The sequence below is a fragment of the Triplophysa rosa genome, linkage group LG5 (assembly GCF_024868665.1).
Source record: "Triplophysa rosa linkage group LG5, Trosa_1v2, whole genome shotgun sequence".
Lineage (NCBI taxonomy): Eukaryota > Metazoa > Chordata > Actinopteri > Cypriniformes > Nemacheilidae > Triplophysa > Triplophysa rosa.
The window spans coordinates 17,655,786-17,675,416 of record NC_079894.1 but is presented as its reverse complement, the minus strand read 5'-3'; the positions used below and the strand labels follow the sequence as shown (position 1 = coordinate 17,675,416).

The following is a 19,631-nucleotide window of genomic DNA, read 5'->3' as shown; positions in this document are numbered from 1 at the left end:
TAATGAATGGTCCTTTCAAAACATTCTAGACACTCACTCTGGTAAACAACAAAAATGTGTTGTTACACAGCTTGAAAAATTCACTACTTACCAACCACATAGCCAAGCTGTACATCATACATTAACGCCACAGTTTAATTTTAGACAAAGTGGTAATTAATGGAAAAAAGGGGGAAATGTGTTGCTCCGATTAGCATTGTGTAAGCATTTGTGAAACTGCACCCTGATCTCTTAAGACAAAAAGTGATGATTGCACCTCAGGGTCTTTTTAGTTAATGCACCATCATTCCAGTGTTGAGAAAACCAACCAAACTGTGAAAAAGTGGACTTTATATACAAGATTGGAACAAGAAAGTTGTTTCAGAGGCTGAGAAAGTCATTACATTTTGCTGAAAGATTACCAAGATTATTTTGTTTATTTGGGATATCACACACACAGATGAGTAACACACGATAAGAATGTGTACTGTGAAAGTAAATAGGGTCTTCTTATTTCATGTTGACTTTACCAAGCCTTCAGGTACGGCCTCTCTGGTGAAGTGTCCCAGTGTGGCCATAGCGTTTCCAAGCACGATGTTTATCTTTGACTTCATGAGGAAAAGCAGATTGTGTACATCAGTAAGCAACCGTGTGCAGGAATTCAAGTTGTGGAACTGATAGCACAGCATTTACGCCACATGCTCTCTGCATATATTAACTTGGAGTCAATAAATGAGCCCCAGTGTTTTGCTACAACATCACTGACACTAACGATCTCACTCAGTGACTCATAAATCGGCAACCTTCAGTTCGAGAACTGTAACAGAGTAGTCCAGCTCAACCACAGGCCGCTCGGGGGCTGCTGGACTGATTTGCCATCTGGGACATTGTACAAACCTGCCCTCACTGGAAAAGAACAGGCGCCTTATCAGCCAGCATTACAAAATAGGCAATCCCAACATTCCGCAAGCACAAAAGCCATTCTAGAATCAATGTACAATGATGCTGAGCCACGAGAACAGATACTATACAGCATATATTTACTGTACCAGGCCTGCCTACTTATTATATTTGAGAAATGCATCCTGCTATCTGAATATTGAATCACCCGAGTTGCATTCATATATCTGGCTGGAAAATCAGGAGAAGTGAACTGCATACATACAACCTCCCATAAGCCCCTGAGGTTTGCAATGAAACTAATAAAGGTTCTTTTAAGAATGCTTCTGGATTGGGGGGTGAGGACAAAAATGAGTGGAGAGGCAAATGTGCACGACTGTGAATTTTCACATGGTAACACTACTCTGTCATCTTGGGAGTTGTGGAATGCAGAGCTGCCTGGAATTCTGAAGCCAGGAGATTGATTGGAAAATGAAAGAAAGGAAGACAACGTTCACATAGGATTGACTGAATCCGATTAAATTGGCCAATCAAAAAAACTGATCTTTTAAAACATTTCAACAAATATGCTTTTATATTACTACTGTGTTACTGTTACAGGTTTAGATTTATATTCATAAAGATTTACTCACTATTCTTCATCTGAGAAAATTTTAGCTTTTATAACCAATTCAAGCATCAAATGGAAAACTCAATTCACAGATCCGATGTAAATCGTGTAGGTTAAATCAAATGGCAATCTGCAAAGAGGTGTCGAGATTTCCCTGACTGTTTTTGAAATCACTGTTATTTTCACACAATCCTTCTGTTCGTGTTTCTTTGAAACTTGTCAGCTGCCCACGTATGGCACACAACGTTTTATCCTGACACAATAACAAATGTTAGAAAACATACGTATAGAATGTGTGCTACCTTTCAATTTACTGAACAGTATGTGATGACAAGCAGCAAGGAGAAATAATTTACACTATAATAAATAAGAAGAAGAATAAACTATAAAAACACATCATCAATACATGTTTACTTTCACTAAAACACATTTTTTGTGCTCATTGCAAACTACAAAAGAACACACAAATTGTAAACCCCAAACCCATCATTAGGCAACTGATGCAATGTGCTGGTGCCTTTATGAAAAAATGTCTTTAAAGAACCAAACTCTGACATCAAATGTCCAACTACACTTAAAATAATTATTGTGAAAAACTTCCGTTTTCGCTCTGCCACAACTTTCCAAATATCAAGCAAGCACAAAATGGTACATTTAAACACATACTAAAAGCCCAAAATTAAATGTTGGTAGTCAACCAGCAGAAATCAATATACTACATAAATGAAATGCATGAGTGCATTCACACATGGCTCGACGCATCAGGGACTGCATCCAAAAATCTGACAGGCAAAATGCTACATGGTAAAAAATCTCTGTTAGCTGTGTCACCTATTTAGCTTGCTGTAAAAGTGGCATTGAGTTACTCACACTCACACATTCTTTGAGTGGAAAAAGGTGGAGAAAAAAATCCTTCCAAAGGTCAAGGGAAGTCAAGTAAACAACATTTTCCTGAGTCAAACACTGCCATCGTATTGCCTTACGACTCCAGTGAAACCAAGGACTTCACTATATTAATGTGCCAGTTATGAGCTCTGAGTCATGAACTGACTTGAATCTTGCCAATACGAACTGTACGTCAGTCCAAAGACCGGCCACAAGTTTTAAATACTTCTCTAATTGTCTCTATCAAAGATACCACTTTAAATTGAAGAATATTTCTTTCCATTTACAGTTATCCTTAACTGGGAGTTTGTAGCCGAGGAATGTTGACTTAGAGGGGGTTTGCTTCATGTTCACAAATCTAAGTCTACTAGCTATGTTCTTTGTTTTGATGTTCCAGGCCACATCAGTGATCATTCGTAGTGCTATGACTTCTTTAATCATATTAGAGACTCTAGTGGTGAGGGTTGCCTATGATCTGGATTGAAAGGCTTCCCTCTAAACCCTGTGAAACTTTAGGGAGCTTTTCCCTAAAATCCAACATGCTGAACAAGCAGAATATCTTTGCAAATGTTTAGCTTTGTTTATGTGATGATCATTGCATTCACAGATCAGGTTCCCAGCACCACTTGGTCCTGTAGATTCATCCTCTACAATATCAGGAAAATGAGACCTTTCCTATCCGAGCATGCTACGCAGGTCCTAGTCCAGGCTCTTGTTCTGTCCAGACTGGACTATTGCAATGCGCTACTAGCTGGACTTCCAGCTTGCACAACAAAACCTCTACAGATGATCCAGAATGCAGCAGCAAGAGTGGTCTTCAATGAACCGTAGAGAGCACACGTCACCCCTCTCTTCATTACATTGGCTCCCTATAGTCGCTCGCATCAAATTCAAGACTCTGCTCCTGGCCTACAAGACCACCACTGGTTTGGCACCCCCCTACCTTCGCTCACTAATGCAGACTTATGTACCCGCCAGATCCCTACGCTCTGCAAACGAACGACGTCTTGTGGTGCCATCCCAAAAAGGTAAAAAAAAAATCGCTCTCACGAACCTTCTCTGGATCGGTTCCACATTTGTGGAATGATCTGCCTGCTGTTACAAGATCAGCAGATTCTGTGGCCATCTTTGAGAATCGGCTGAAAACACATCTCTTCCGTCAGCACCTGACCGATCATTTCTGACATCTATATCTTTTCTACTCTACTCTATATATATATATATATATATTTATATATATATATATATATAAAAGAATCTTAAAAAACTTACCTCTGTACACTGAAGTAGGCTTTGTGAGACATGTTTTATTGCACTTATGCTTTTTGTTGTCCTAATGCTGATCCAATTGCTTCCAATGTGAATAAATGTAAATGTAAATGTACATTAATAATTGAAAGCAAGTTTTTTTTATATAAACTGCAAAGGTAATGTAAAGGTGGTTAAATGCAATAATCCACTTCCAACAGATGAAGTTGAAGATACAGACTCCAACAGTTATACAGGTGGGAAAGTACTTTAAAATATTTTAAATCACATGGGCAGCCAACCATACTCTGATCCGAAGTAGTCACACACACAAACACACAAAAATGAGCACAAAGAATCTTATTTAAGCACAGAATGATGAAAGATGCTCAGCAGTTAAGAGTTTTAGTCATCTGTCACAAGTGTCATCAAAAATGAATAAATAAATAAAAAAGGTCTGATTGCAATCATGACGATTTGTACCAAGTAATAGTCACACAAATGGAAGAGCAAATCAGCAGGAATCCTTCCTGAAGGTCAAAGTTGTCATAGTAACTGTAAAAACACTGGTCCTTACTGTCATTATGCCGAAATCCATGTTGTCTTTAGTACATGCAGAATAAGGTAAAAACAGAACAGGACCAGGAAGAACCAAGGTTTTGCCATGATGATGGTGAACCATGAGCATGAAGCCAAAGTGGACCGATTTGTTCACTGTCTGTTTGTAGGCAGTGATTCATGTTTCTCTACTTCAGTGTAGGGCTGCAGCTATCGATTATTTTACTAATCGAGTATTCTACTGATTTTTACATCGATTAATCGGGTATTCGTATAATAAGTACTTTTTCTTTATTAAAATGCAATACCGGAAAACGAGTTTCACACGAGTTTTTCACTCCATAAAATAGACTAAAACTAAGTAAAATAGCAGTTCACCTTTTCAATAAGCTATCAATTATTTATCAGCATGAGAAATACGTGTGAGCGTGTGAACAGACTAAAATGCGTGTGTCTCAAGGTGAATGCGTGAGACTTCAGAGCCCTGTAACATGAACAGAGATTAGCGGGCTGTGTGTTAGTAATAACGGTCCGTGGGGAAACGCAGTGCTCCATGTGTACTGTAGTTAAATGGATTAAACAAAGCTTCGAGGCAAATTAGATTTTTTGTATTCGAATTACTCGAGTTACTCGAGGAATCGTTTCAGCCCTACTTCAGTGGTTCTCAAACTGGGGGCCGGAGGCCCCAAGATGGATCCAGGGGGGCCACAGATTTGTGGCATTATAAGAAATATAGAAATTTATCATAGATTTTATACAATCAAACAACAGAAAAATAAGACCACCAACCAAAAGAATTGATGTTCCAGCATCGGGCATTTTTTAACAAGTACTATTGCATGTGCGACCTGCCAATTTGGATTTTTTTCTAGTTGTTATATCTCATGTGAAAAGACGAGTAGATCGCAAGTCCACCAGTGTAGGCCTATGTGTGTGAGAAGGGGATAGTCCGGAGCTGCGCGCCGTGCACGGCTGGGTGACTGATGTTTCTCGCTGTCGTCGCGTCAGTCACGACGAGATTTTTTGAGCCTGAGGAGGAACGATTTGATATTTGAGTCATTTAAAACTAAACTAACCGCGGAGGAGTTCAGAATATGCCATTTATCTGTTGATTACTTGAGACAGCGCTGAATAAATTCAAATCAGTTCACAACAAGAATGAACGACAGGAGAATGATCTTGTTAAGTTGATGTGAAGTTATCTTTACATTGTGTTGTGAACATGATGAAAACACAATAAAATCATCATAAGAACGCATTAAGATGAGCCATTTGTTTTGCTTTAACACTATAAACAATAAAATATATACAATTTCATACAAAATGACATGCATGTTTTCTGTTGGTTCAAATGAATTCAGTACTAATTTGTTCTGGTGTATTCAGAGTTTAAACAGTCTCTTTACTTAGCACTTAAAGCTTCTCTGTAGGCTCTGCCTCTTTTTAAATGATGAACAGAACCAAACCACTGTCACCTGCAGCTAAATGCATAGACAGGTAGTATTTTAAAATTATTTTAACACATTTACATTTCTGTACAAATGTAAACGCATTTAAAACTGTTCCACAGAATTCTGCAGATTTTTCCAAAATTTTAGCACAGAATTAACAAAAAAGTCTGCAGATTCCATATGTCCCTAGTATTGAGTAATGTCATATCCCTCTGACATGAAAATAAAAAAGTATGTTTATTATCAAAGTACTTGTCAGTAATACAGCTATTTTAGGGGGGAATGTCAAAAATCGCATTGCAGGCTGATTTAAGGTGTGCCCCTAAATTTTCTGCTTGCGCTCCTAAAAATGTCTGTCAGGGGCTACAGTACTCCTAGTAAAAAAAGTTAGTCTCGAGCCCTGTTTTGTCTTAAAGGGGATGTGAAACGGTGTTTCATGCATTCTGACTTCTTTACAATGTTAAATGCTTGATATGGTCAACTTGTCAAAAAACAAGTTGGACGTATTACGTAGTATTTCTGTGCTCGATGCACTCCCCCCAAGGTTCGTATAGGTTTCGGAAAGTTTTTTTTCAAACATAAAAAAACGTTACGTAACAACTTTTCTTAGTCCCTTATTGGGCAATTCTCCCGGAAAAGCACGCCCATGGCAAGGCGAAAGAAATAGCCCGCCCACGCGTCAACCGATGAGCGATAGGAAGACCCTCTTACCATCAAGATTTGATGGTAAGAGGGGCCTGCAGCTGCAGCTCGTTACTCTTGCCATAGTGAGAGAAGTTGAGGTGTGTTTGTTTGTTCACGGCATATCAGTGATGGATGTTATATAAATGGTGGATATAACGCTGGAATTGCAGCTCGTTTGAAACTGATAGATGGAGTGGTACCAGCGCTAAAAGATGCCGGACATGAACCGCATGCGGTTGGTAAGTGAAACCAGTGAGTCATATGTCTGTGTTTTGTTGGCAATGGGTGCGCACGTGCTCTAGTTCCGCCCTCCCCCCGCACGCGTTGTATGTTTTCGGAAATAATCGCACAGCTGTATCTGTCTTTTATAAATGTGATCAAACTAAAGACTATGCATATTTGAAGGGTACGATACTATTCTGTAAGTACTCAAGATTCATCACAAATGAATCAGGTGTCAGATTTCATTTATCAGGTGAGGAGAGCTAACGGACAAAAAGATGGTGGAATTTGAAAATATTTTGGATTTAAACCCAATGCCAACAGGGAACCTGAAAACGTTAATGAGGCAACCTGTAAACTTTGCCTGATGAGGGTGGCAGCATACGGAGGTAACACTTTGAATTTACACGCACACCTTCAAGCGCACCACAAAAAATGAGGCGGCCAAAATGCGTCCTGCATCGAAAAATCGACCGCAAAAGCCTGACACACAAATACAGCCATCGGTAAGTGGTGCGTTTGCACGAAAGACATGGTGTCTTTCAATACTGTTTAAATGCAATCTTTCAGAGACCACAACCGACAGCCAATATGAACTGCCAGGGCGTTACTATTTCACCAAAACAGCTGTCCCACGTGCCTGCAACCGTGTCCGGAGTGAGTTGCAAAACGTTATTTCAACAGTTGGGCATTTTTCACTGACCACCGACATGTGGTCGAGCACAAAGATGACTCCTTATATGTCTCTGACTGTCCATTTTATTGACACTGAATGGGGACTAAAATCAAAATGCCTACAAACAGGTTTTTTGCCAGAGGATCACACTGCAGCTAACTTGGCCGACGCCTTGCAGGAGGCACTAAATGATTGGGGATTAGACGAGAATAAACTTTCTTGTCTCACAACTGACAGTGGAGCTAATATAAAAGCAGCTGTTCGTAATTTAGGCTGGCCCTGGTTAAGCTGCTTTTAAACGCAGATTTCTTCTAAAACGCATGGGAAAACGGCAGTTTAAATGAGGATCATTTTCGCTTTAAAACGCCGTTTTCATACAACAATGGGGTAATTTAAACATAACCTAAGGGTCCTTCGCTAGCCTAATTATTTCTTCCATAACCAAAAGTAAACTAATCAATGCTATTGATTATTGCAGCATGATAATGCATGGCCCCATGTTGCAAGGATCTGTACACAATTCCTAGAAGCTGAAAACATCCCAGTTCTTGCATGGCCAGCATACTTACCGGACATGTCACCCATTGAGCATGTTTGGGATGCTCTGGATCGGCATAGATGACAGCATGTTCCAGTTCCTGCCAATATCCAGCAACTTCGCACAGCCATTGAAGAGTAGTGGACCAACATTCCACAGGACACAATCAACAACCTGATCAACTCAATGCGAAGGAGATGTGTTGCACTGCGTGAGGCAAATGGTGGTCACACCAGATACTGACTGGTTTTCTGATCCCCCCCAATACAGTAAAACTGCACATTTTAGAGTGGCCTTTTATTGTGGCCAGCCTAAGGCACACCTGTGCAATAATAATAAAATGGGGGTAAAAACAAAAGTGTTGAGTTTATAATTTTGTTCAGTGTAATAGCCCCAGCAAGTCAACCCCCCCCCCTTCCAGCGCCGCCACTGAAATCAACCAAGCATTAGCAGGCATGCTTTACTCAGTTAGTTTAATGTATTTGTAAACAGCTTCATTGTTTCAAAGCATTCTTACAAAAAATAATACTGCTGAGTTCACAGGGCAAAGTTGTGAAAACTTTGAAAATCACTGTGAAGATGGCAACATCTTAAATTCTGATACAGAATTTATATTCTCAAATACATACACGCAAAAAATGCATAAAATATATTAAAACGAATATAATGCACTAAATAATATAATAAAACTAAGTCACTCCAGCTGCGCTTACCATTATCAGAGGTGATACACTGTGTCCAATGTGCCTGTAGGCCATAAAACCTGAGCACCTGCCAAATTAGGTTAAAGATTACCAGTAAAACTGTAAGCCATGCAGATCTGAAACAGTAAATAATACAGGTAAAAAAAGGTATAGTTCAAATCCCGACTCAAGGTCCTGTGACACCCTATGCTTTCCTGTCAAAATCTCTACTGTCCTGTTAAAATAAAGTCATAAAATCCCCCAAAATAAAACTTCAAAAGAATGTATTCTGTCATTAATCTATGAAATTATTTTCGTGGTTGTTGTTTTAAACGTAGCTCATAGGTCAACAAACATGTGCATGACAATGCAAACATGGTGGATGCATCACATCAGGAATGTATGCCTACTTGCACACTATAGAACATACTAATTTAATGGTCAAGGAATACTTAACTGAATATATTGTAGGGCTGGGAGAAAAAATAGTTTCAAAAAAATATATCATTTCAATCTGCTAGCGATTCGAATCGATTCACAAATTTAAAAAAAATTGTTTTAAACGTTACTAAAAATAATAACGTGACATCTTTGGAACAAATAAGGCGGAAGTCAACTGCAAGAGCGGTGCAGCATCCGGACCTTTTACGCGCAAACACAGCAATAGAGAAAGAAAGAAAACCAAATACATTCAGCCCTGTAGCACTAAACTGATCAACTAGATCAACTAAATACATTTTTAGGATGGTCTTTCTCTGCTCTGTGCATTGAGTGAGAGGCAGGGAGAAAAAGCGCATTCAATTTACTAACGTTATACCGCAGCTGATTTGTCAGTAAGGGCAAAATAGCGTTTCCCAAAACCTGTCGGTTAGACTTAAAAGGCCAGTGTGTAATTTTTTGGAGGATCTATTGACAGAAATGCAATATAATATACATAACTATGTCTTCAGAGGTGCATAAAGAGCGTACACAATGCATATATGTTTTTATTACCTTAGAATGAGCTATTTCTATCTACACACACCGCGGGTCCCCTTGCATATAATTCGCCATCTTCTGTCAGTCGTTGCAGTGTTTCGAACGAGAGGGGTGGAGTGATTCTAAATCGAATCGTGAGGGACCAAACGATTCCCACCCCTAATATATTGTTAAGGTAGGCAATTTGTCCTCTACTTTTGTCCCAATATCGCCCTCTCTGTTTGAAACATAAAATTGCAGCTTACTTTACATACTTATAATCTTCAGGTGGGTTGAAGTCAAATCACATCAAACAGACATTTCCCACAACATAGTACCTGACAGCTCAGTTTAGGAATTATTTTGATAATTTATCATTGCGAATCAGGGTAAGGAGAGGATAGAGTTACGTTTTTTAAGTACTTGCAAAATAACAGATTTTATGCATCTGTAATGCATTGCAGATTTAACTACAGTGGATTCATTTAGCAATTCTACATTCACATTGTAAAATACAAGTATTTGTGGAAACTATTAAAATGTGCCCAACACCCGTGATCCCACTGCAAACTACAAAGGAACTGAAAAACATTTTGGGATTTCCTACTTAATTTTGTGCACAAGAGCTGTGAACTATCAACTGTTTTTTTTTTACTATTTAAATGTCTCCGTATCAAGTTCAAGTTCATTTTATTTGTATAGCACATTTACAACAGCCACCAGGCTGACCAAAGTGCTTTACAGAAGTGTAAGATTATACCACATATACAGAAACAGATCAGACGAAAATTTAATACAACCCGTTAAAAATTAAAAATGGCCATATCACAGTAGTCAATACACTAAGTAAAACAAATAAGTTTTTAGCAGGGACTTAAAAACAGACAGAGAAGGGGCCGTTCTAATCTCTAGAGGCAGGGCATTCCAAAGTCGAGGCCCTTCCACTGCAAATGCACGCTCACCTCTACGCTTAAGCCTAACGCGAGTCGCGAGGGACTGCCAACAATGCCTGGTCACAGGATCGTAGGCTTCTGGATGGGGTGTAGAGATGAAGAAGTTCAGAGAGGTAGACAGGGGCTATGTTGTGTAGGGATTTATATAAAAAGAGGAGAATTTTAAAGTCTATTCTCTGACAAACCAGCAACCAGTGTAAGGATTTAAGAACTGGAGTGATATGTTCATGTTTACGACACTTTAAAAGAAGTCTGGCCGCAGCATTTTGAACAAGCTGAAGACGCGCAATTTGACACTTAGATATACCGCAATATAAAGAATTGCAGTAATCTAGACGAGACGTAACAAAAGCGTGAACAGCCATTTCTAGAGTTTTAGGTGTGAGAAAAATAATATTAATTTTGGACAGTAAGCGAAGCTGATAAAAACTGGATCCGATAACAGAAGAGATATGTTTATCAAGTTTTAAATGCTGGTCAACAAGAACTACTAGGTTACGTACCCGAAGGGATCTAAAAACGGATAAACTTTCTAACTCAGGGCTTATACACTGAGATATCTCGAAAACTGTGCTGATTGCTGTAATTTGCACTTTGTGGTGCACATGGTGTAAAGCCATATTTGTTTGACTCCAGCTGAACATAATTATTCTGTCTTATTTTACAAACATATTTGAACCTTAACTGCTCCTTGAACCTTTCTGCTCTTATACAATCACAGTTACTTTAGCTGCAAGGTGCCTTAAATGATAACGTTTGATGGTGGACCAAGCAAAACAAGCTGGTTTATTTCAAATTAGACAACCTGCTGGTGCATTTTTACAAATGTGTATGGAAGAATCAGACGTCCAAACTATACAACTGTAGACACTACAGTCGGCTATACAGCGTTGACTTGTTGACATGCAATTGATTTTGCATGTGGAGAGAAACAAAGCGACAAATTGCAACTTTCACCAGAGAGTGGCATATAGTGCACATCGAAGCGGCATCTTTTACCTGCCACATCACTTATCACCAATCACCATGGCAATAGAGTTCCTGCCTTTATTAAGGGCACTCTACCAATGCACAAAGACTCACTACTGACCGATAATAGTGAATTTGTGCACACACAGTACGAAACCATTTACTGAAGCAGCATCAATATCCTTTCTTATAACTACAAAGAACTCAAGAGTATGTTTAATAAGGTTTTATAAAGTGAAAGGCACTCGGATAGAGTTTAAAACAGTAATTCAGGTTTACATGTTGTCGTGTCTGTTTGGTTAATATGAACCATGAAGCATAGAGAAATAGTATAACTACAGCATCTTCAGTCAACGTACCCTAGTGGAAAATAGAAAAGGACTGAAAATAAACCAAAACAAGTATTCGAGCAATTAAAAAAGCACTAAAACATGGCTTATTGCACAGCTTAATGGTTGAAGCTGTGGGTTGATGATAACTGGAAGGTTGCAGGTTCGAATCTGATTAAAAGGTTTTATCTGTATATCACCATAGTGTCTTTAATTCTTGACAGTTCTGCACGGGTTTACTATCTGAAGTGTACATCACTTTAAGAAATTCAGCTATATTAGCCACATTAGTAAGCTTCTTTCACTTCAGGATATCGCTCAACGGCAGTGGGAAATGTTAACATTTTGTTAATAAAATGAACACCATAAATACCGTTCAACTTACCAGACCATAGACGAAACTCAGCAAGGTGCCACAAATGAGAAAGCCCAAAGTGTGCACGACCAGCGTGGCTCCCATCCCGCCACAGAAAGTTAGTTCATGCAAATTGATGGAAGCTTATTTTCTTAGGTTCGCGTCTACTTAAGCGCCGTCAAAGAGTCAGTCATTTCTCCTCCGTCCGCCTTCCCATTACATCGTTTGCAGCGGAGTGTACAAGATTATGAATATGTTATCACGGCTTTCGTCGTCACCGGTCTGCAGCCTCGATTTAAACTGTCCCCACTCTCTTTCTCGCGCTCGAGTTTTATTTCTCTGCATCTGTCTGCCTTTTTCTGAAATTACATCCACATGTCAGAACTATTTATGTCCTTCTGCTTCTGCGGTAGGAAGTTCAAATGATTCTTTGCGGAGTAGAAACCGAGACTTTATTTTTAGGTCTTTAAAAAATTCCCTTCAACCTTTCTGTAAAAAAGCGACATAATAAAGCGGCGTCCCTCAGGCTCAGCCTCCAGTTTTCTCTAAGGACACATCAAAACGGCTAAAAAAGTATCGGCTGTATTGATTGTGGAGCGATGCGGTGAATCCGAATACAGCCACAAGAAAACAATTTCAGGATGTCGCAGTTTAGTTAAAGCCAAAAACACATGCGACTTCTTGAACTGCCAGTTCATTCAAAAGCACAGAAATGTCTTTAATGAAATGTCAGTTGACTTTCTCAATTGCAACCGGTTTCACCTCATTAAAAACATGCATCATGTTTCGCTTGTGAGTTTCGGATTAAACTAACGTTTGAGGTTTTACCTCTAATGCCAGTCTGCTTTAGATTTGGGGCAGACGTGGAACTGACAGTCGAACACAGACGCCAGCTGCGATACATATGACGAAAACTGTAATGTTTGTAAAAATAACCCTACTTTTAATTCACACTTTACGTCAGGATACCGCCGCTCAAAAAGAAGTCACTGTCGCTTTTAAGTATATCTTTGAGTAAGTTTAGAGAGCTCCTCATTGATAAAAACGACTCCAGATGTAGCACACGTCGATAAGCCTCACAACACCTCGAGCACATACATATTGAAGTAGCGGGCAGAAAGAGGTGGGTATGACGGAGAACCGTGAACAACTCTGATTGGCTGACGAAAGAGCGTGAGGGATTTGATTGGTTCACGGTCCTTCGCGTTTCGTTACAGCTCGACTCAATACAACACGCGCCTCCCGCCTCCTTCGCACAAGCTCCGCATTCAGTACTGTACTTTATGTTGGCAAAACGAGCATTTCTTAGCGGTCCGCGTCGACACCGTGTAATGCAACCAATAAAATTATGCAAATACAATGCTGGGGAACGTTTGGATATATTTTAGCTGGTCTATGAAATGCTTCTTTCAGTGAAGATTTTAATATTTGCTTTTTCATCAAATACATAAATGTCTTGAACTGTCCCTGAAGTCCACTTATGAAAAACCTTGATTTACACATTTTCCTGGCTTCATTTATATTATTTGGGGGATTTTATTTACACAATTATTTGACAAACTCTATTTCTCGAAATGACAGCCTTGTAATTCAACTTTACACCCGCAAAAAGCATATATTGCAGACTCAGAATGCACTATAAAGCATTTGCTAATTAAAATGAACTCTTGAAGTTTAAATTCTAAGGAAACACACATTTAAAGAATGGATAGACTGAATGCACTGCAAGTTGCTTTGGGTAAACGTGCCTGCCAAATGTGTAAATTTATGTTTCACTGTCATGGGCGTTTAGATATGATGTAATCAAATAACATCAACTCAGTATAAAGGTAAACAATCAATAAACATGTGAACTGTGCATACAAAGATGTCACCTCAGTCTTGTATTAAATACATGAGGAAAAATTGATAGAGACAGAAGGTCTTTTCATTTTATCAATCAGTTTAGTTGGACCAAAACTGTTGTTATGTAATGTTGTTTTATACTTCAACCTTTAAACCTAAAAAAAATCATTTTTCAGAAAAGGAAATAATCCTCTTGAAGTGTGTTGCATGCTTGTGTTAACTAACTTGTTTCTCATTGTAGGAGACTTAAATCCCTAAGATTTAAATATTTGAATGTATTCCAAAACAAGCTTCTATAATCTGCAAATAATTGTTGGGAAGAAAGAAAATCAACATCAAAATCTAATTACCAGACCAAATATTTGGTCTAAGGAGAGAAAGGCAATCCGATTTACACAACTATCACATAGCCAAAATGTATTTAAAGCTATTTTTGTTGAAAAGAATAAATAGTGACTTGATCTCATTTAATCAAGTCCATAAATTACATTATTTGGCAGACAATATTTTAACTCCGTCTACAGTGCATTTAAAGCATTTATCGGTAGCTATGTGTGCTTCCTGGGATTTGAAACATGATTTTTGTGCCGCTAACGTCATGATTTACCAATTGAGCTACAGGAACACAGGTGATTTGAAACAATTTGTGGGCTCATGAGTTACAAAATTTTTTTTTTTTTTTAGACCATGAGTAATCCTGCATATACTCAGAACTTTAAATGTGGAAAAAGATCTGTGTTTTTTCCAGTCTTAGACAGGAAGAGCTGGTTGACAAGTAAAGCAATCAAAAAGAGTTCTGTCATTTTTTTTGGAGATTATAGAAGCGATACCATAACAATAGACTGACATGAAATAGAGGTAAATATTTTGATGCTATATGAATAATACATAAAAAACTGAATGGCTTAACTTTGCAACAGTTGCATAAAGTTACTCAGTTCAGCATTTGCAAGTTTGGCTTTTTCAGTTTTGAGTGTAACACACTGCATCAAACACTTAGCAAATGGACTGCGGGTGATCCGTGCCTTCTGAGGCTGACACCATTCTTTGAAATTTTTACTTTTGTGTTCTTTAGAAAACAAAATGTTTGGTTAAATGGATTTTTGGATAAACGGTAATTTAAGTTTAATTACATTTTAGACCGACATTTTAATATTATGGTCTTAAAAAAAGGAAAGACAAACATTTGAAAAGGTAAGTAGCATCAATTCACAATGTTTAATTCATAAAATGTTGGACTTTATATCGTAGAACGTATAAGAATCAGAACTCTTCTATCACTGTAAAGCTCACTGACAGGGCAGCATAAAATCAATATATCCCCCTCTGGCTTTGAAAAAAATCTCCCTTGACCAAACCAGAATGAAATGTGCTCATTATTTCTCCTGGGTAGAATTCCTTGTGCATCGACTAGAAAGGTGATGTCTTGAAATCAAGGATGGGCGGGGGTTGCACTTCATTATATTATACTCTGCCAGCATGATCTCTTATTGGTGTCGGCTAAAATGTGTTATATGGGGGAGAATATTACCTTTTTCACTGATTAGGAGACAGTCTCCTGGAACTTTACCATAAGGGGCCAAAGAAACTGCTCTCACTTAAGAATAAATGGAACATTTCTACTTGCACTATTCAAACAATGGGGAATGCCTTATGTACCTCCAGCCATGCACGTGGCCTGTACTTTAGCTTTTACGGAAAGGTCTTTTTGCTATGTGACTATTTGCACATTAGAGCTGCAAAATAGCAAACACCCAGGGAAAATAGAACGTTCAGAAGATCATGCACCTATAGACTGACAAAAGTAAAGAAAAACTTCAGCTAAAATGGCCTTTATGAAAATGGCTTTTAACAGCACTGGAAAGCCATTGAAGGGTGAATTTTATAGAAGAAAGGCAAACTTCATGTTATCAATAGATTAATCTAAAGTAGAATAATATAGCAAATCTAAAATTGTAATCTGTAACAAGACATTTCCATGTTATCATTTAATAGGTATGATCAGATATTATATTCATAGATTATAATTGTTTTCATACGCACTATAACAAAGGATATAAAATCAAACTAAATCCTTAACGTTTTATAGCCGTAAAAAGGGTGGATTTTGCAGACAAAAATGCCAACGATTAAAGAAGAGAATAGGGCAAATATAAAATTGTAAGCTGTAACAATACATTATTTCCATTTTGCATTAGCAGATAAGAGATAAGAAGAGACCATTTTGTTCATATATATACAGTACACACTAAATCAAACAAGGACTACGATTGTATGATGATTGTGGCTATGATTTAAACAGTTAAAAAGCATTTTATCTCAAATGTAATCTTTAATTTCTTAATAGCCAAGGTTAAACCAAGGTGGTCTTATTGGTTTAGAGCAGGGCTAGTCAACTGGCGGCCCGCGGGCCAAATGCGGCCCGTCAATCATCTTTACCTGGCCCGCCTTAACATTTCAAATAAGTGGAGAGACTTTAAGAACGGTGTGCTATAAATGCACGTCCTCCTGAGACGAAACATATTTAAAAGCCCAAAACGCTGCTACATAATTCCCGCGGCTCATAATGATTTACGTCTTATAAAGCGATTTGATCGGTCAGTCCAAGAAACTTAATGTTATTTACAAGGTTATAATCAGCAATGCATTGCACAGCCACAGGCAATCAGTTTGCGCACGTGATAGGTCGTGTGTTCTCAAACGCGTTTTGTGCCCTTGAAAGTAGGCTAACTGTAGGAAGGGTACACCACGTGAAAGGTTGTCTCAGATAAGGGGAAAACGGTGTTGTTTTTATAACTGCATTCATCATGTATACCGGCTATATTTACGAAAAACAGCTGTTCATCTCCCCCCTGAACTCACACTATACAAAGGCTCTGCCCTATAAGTGCGTGGGGCACATGAATGCGATTGGATTTCACCCGAAGATGTTATAATAGCGTTCAGTTTCTTGCACAGTTCAATTGACTCGCTTTATAAAACGCTAATTTAACGTCACAAGGGGCAGGGATTACTTTTGTGTTGAATGTATTTGCGTTTTTTACTTTTATTGATTTAACTTTAATTAATTCAACCAAATATCTTCTTGAAAAAACAATGCCACCCACATCTTGGATGTACTGGAGGTCTGTGGGTGAGTAAATTAGTAGCAATTTTTGGGTAAAGTAATGCATTAAGGAATATAAAATACAGTTAAAAAGACAATATCCCTTTTAATTTAATATCACGAAAAGGCACAAATACTGGATGCAATATTTGTGTGCATGTTTTAATAAATGGCCTATAAGTAACAGCAACAAAAACAGTATAAAAGGAAACAAAATAAATAATAGAAATACAAAATAACAGAAGAAATTAGGATATGGTAAAAAAAACTGGCACGCATCCTATTCATACTTTTGGAGTCTGGCCCTCAAAGAAAAGTAGTTGAAGACCCCTGGTTTAGAGTAAACAAAATTACAAGCTGCACTCTTGTAATTTTTTGTTTGTCTGTTTGCACTGCATAATGTAGCCACTAGGGGTGTGCTTTGCAGTTCTTCCAATGGTCATGCTTTTCTTTAATTATGAAAAATCCCTTAACATTAAGGTACATAAATACCATAATTTGTATAGGTTTGAAATAGAATGGCTGGAGAGCCCCAGAAAATGTTTGGCACTAAAAATCTGCCTCTGTAGAGATTCAACACCAAGTTCAAAGCTCAAATGCAAAATTATTCTGACTGAAAGCTTACAAACGTAACACTTTCCTTTCAGTATCTAGAGATATATAAAATAAGCCATCATTATTTTCAAAAAGGCTAACAGTATATCCTTATATACAGGTCAAGCTAAGCATCATTCCAAATAAAAGCATCATTCCACCACGCATTATATGACGCTTGCTTAATCCTCCACAGTTACACAAAACCCTGCTGTGAGCATCTAAACTAAAGGCCACCAGCAATTTCATTCTCCCGTGATGCACGGCACGCACAAACATACATTTCGTGTGCCTGTACGTATCGTTACGGTTGATGTTTCAGCCTCACCATTACCATATTGTCATCGAATCGGATAGCCTCTGATCTCTGCCTGCCATCTGGCAACGTTAAAATCCACCTACTGCACAAGCTGCCGCTAAGCGCAAAACAGAGCCCGCATGCAGCAGCACGAGCAGATGTGTTCAGTATTATACGAGGACAGTATTGAGCCTCTTTAGGTTAGAGAGAGCTGTTCATTTCTGAAATTAGAGAGTCGTGCGTTGGAAGTAACTTTTTTAATATTGTTACGTCAAATATATTGCTTATAGGTCATCTCTGTAATAATGTAATGACTCTCTGTCTAAATCAGTGGCGTTGCTAGCTAAAGCCCCCCTAAAGTTCTAGCTTAGCCCCCCTGAAATATTGTGAGTAATAATGTAATCTGTACAAGAATTCGAGATCGCTTTATAATCCCCTTTAAAACTCTTATTATGAAAACGGCGTTAGGCTGCGTTATTTAGCGCATTCTTCAGTTGACAGCAGCACACTGAGTGAACGTCATAAGCAGAGTAACGTTACAAGTTGTGTGCATCTGCATTTTTGCCATTCTTTGTTATAAATCCAGCGTAATATGATGCGGGAGCGATACAAGACCCTTTCCCATCCACTGTAAAAACGTTTTGTCTGCGGTCACCCCTCGTTAACTAACGTTAGTTGTTTACGTTACCTCCAGCAAAATGAAAGCATCACTTCACCCTCCGTCACCTGGCGTCACCCCCTCCGTGTATCTACGCGTACCCCAGTTTGGGAACCACTGTAATATGAACACGCAGTAATGCACAGGAGTGACAGCGCTCCTGCTAATCAGAATGAATTGCAGGGAAACATATCAAGTTATTCCTACTAAATAATGATTCAGCAGTTGATTGTGACATTTATTATATGGATTTGTGGCTGTTGCTGTCACTTTGAATTATAAATGTTGCAGATTGACCGATTAATGTGATATTCATTTGAATAACAATAACTCGTCTTTATGCTTTTCTGAATATTCTTTCTTAATTATTTATTTTAGTAACGTATACAGTATGTGGTGCTTCTCTAAGCACCACATACTGTATACATTACTAAAATAAATAATTAAGAAAGATCGCAACGAGAGGTCCAGTCTGGTGTGTACAGTAACGGCTGCGTCGGTGAATCTCTGTCAGACAGCGCATCCGTGTTAAGTTCTCTATCGTGCTTGAATGGATAAAACCACACAAGATTATGTCAGAAAGCCCGTTTTGTCTAGCATTTTCTTAAGCACAGACAGTAAATAAAATAAGCACAGTAAAATAAAATCTTAAATGAATGCAAAGAGTTGTGAAAATGGGAGTGCGGTGACGGTCAGATCTGCGTACTGAAACAGCTCTTAAAGGGGCCACGTTCTTAAACGTGCTGCTGTGACTCCTGTCACTAATGTTAATCAAAGAACAAAATAAAAGAAGAAATCAATGTGATTTTATAGCTTTAATGAGAATTCTTCTGCATTTAATTTATAATTTAGCATTAAAGACTGTAAAGTGTCCTTCAATTTCCTATGAGCTCTCAATTATACTGTTGAATGGCTATAATTAATGTTAAAATAATCAATTTAATAGAGACATCAGTTACAATACTAATATCAAAATGTTAGCTTTCATAAAATGACGCTGTTAAAGAAATATGTTGTTTCTACATCAATTTGAAGATTAAATGTGAAATTATTAAAATGTAAAAGTATATTTTAAAATATTATTGTTATGTGCGATTAATCGGGATTAATCACAGAAAATGTGTGATTAATCC

General features: G+C 38.1%; 1 protein-coding gene across 2 annotated transcripts in view; it reads right to left on the bottom strand.

Moving 5' to 3' along the window:
- Positions 1–17,929, bottom strand: part of pth1r (parathyroid hormone 1 receptor) — a 75,469-nt gene extending 57,540 nt beyond the window's left edge. The window contains exon 1 of one of the 2 annotated variants that reach the window (XM_057334318.1): positions 17,877–17,929. In XM_057334318.1, the coding sequence (XP_057190301.1) occupies positions 17,877–17,879 (3 nt within the window). In that variant the 5' untranslated portion in view covers positions 17,880–17,929. Of the gene's footprint in view, positions 1–12,027; positions 12,383–17,876 lie in introns of those variants that run through there. The other variant, XM_057334317.1, reaches the window with a different exon arrangement.
- Positions 17,930–19,631: the final 1,702 nt, after the last annotated feature.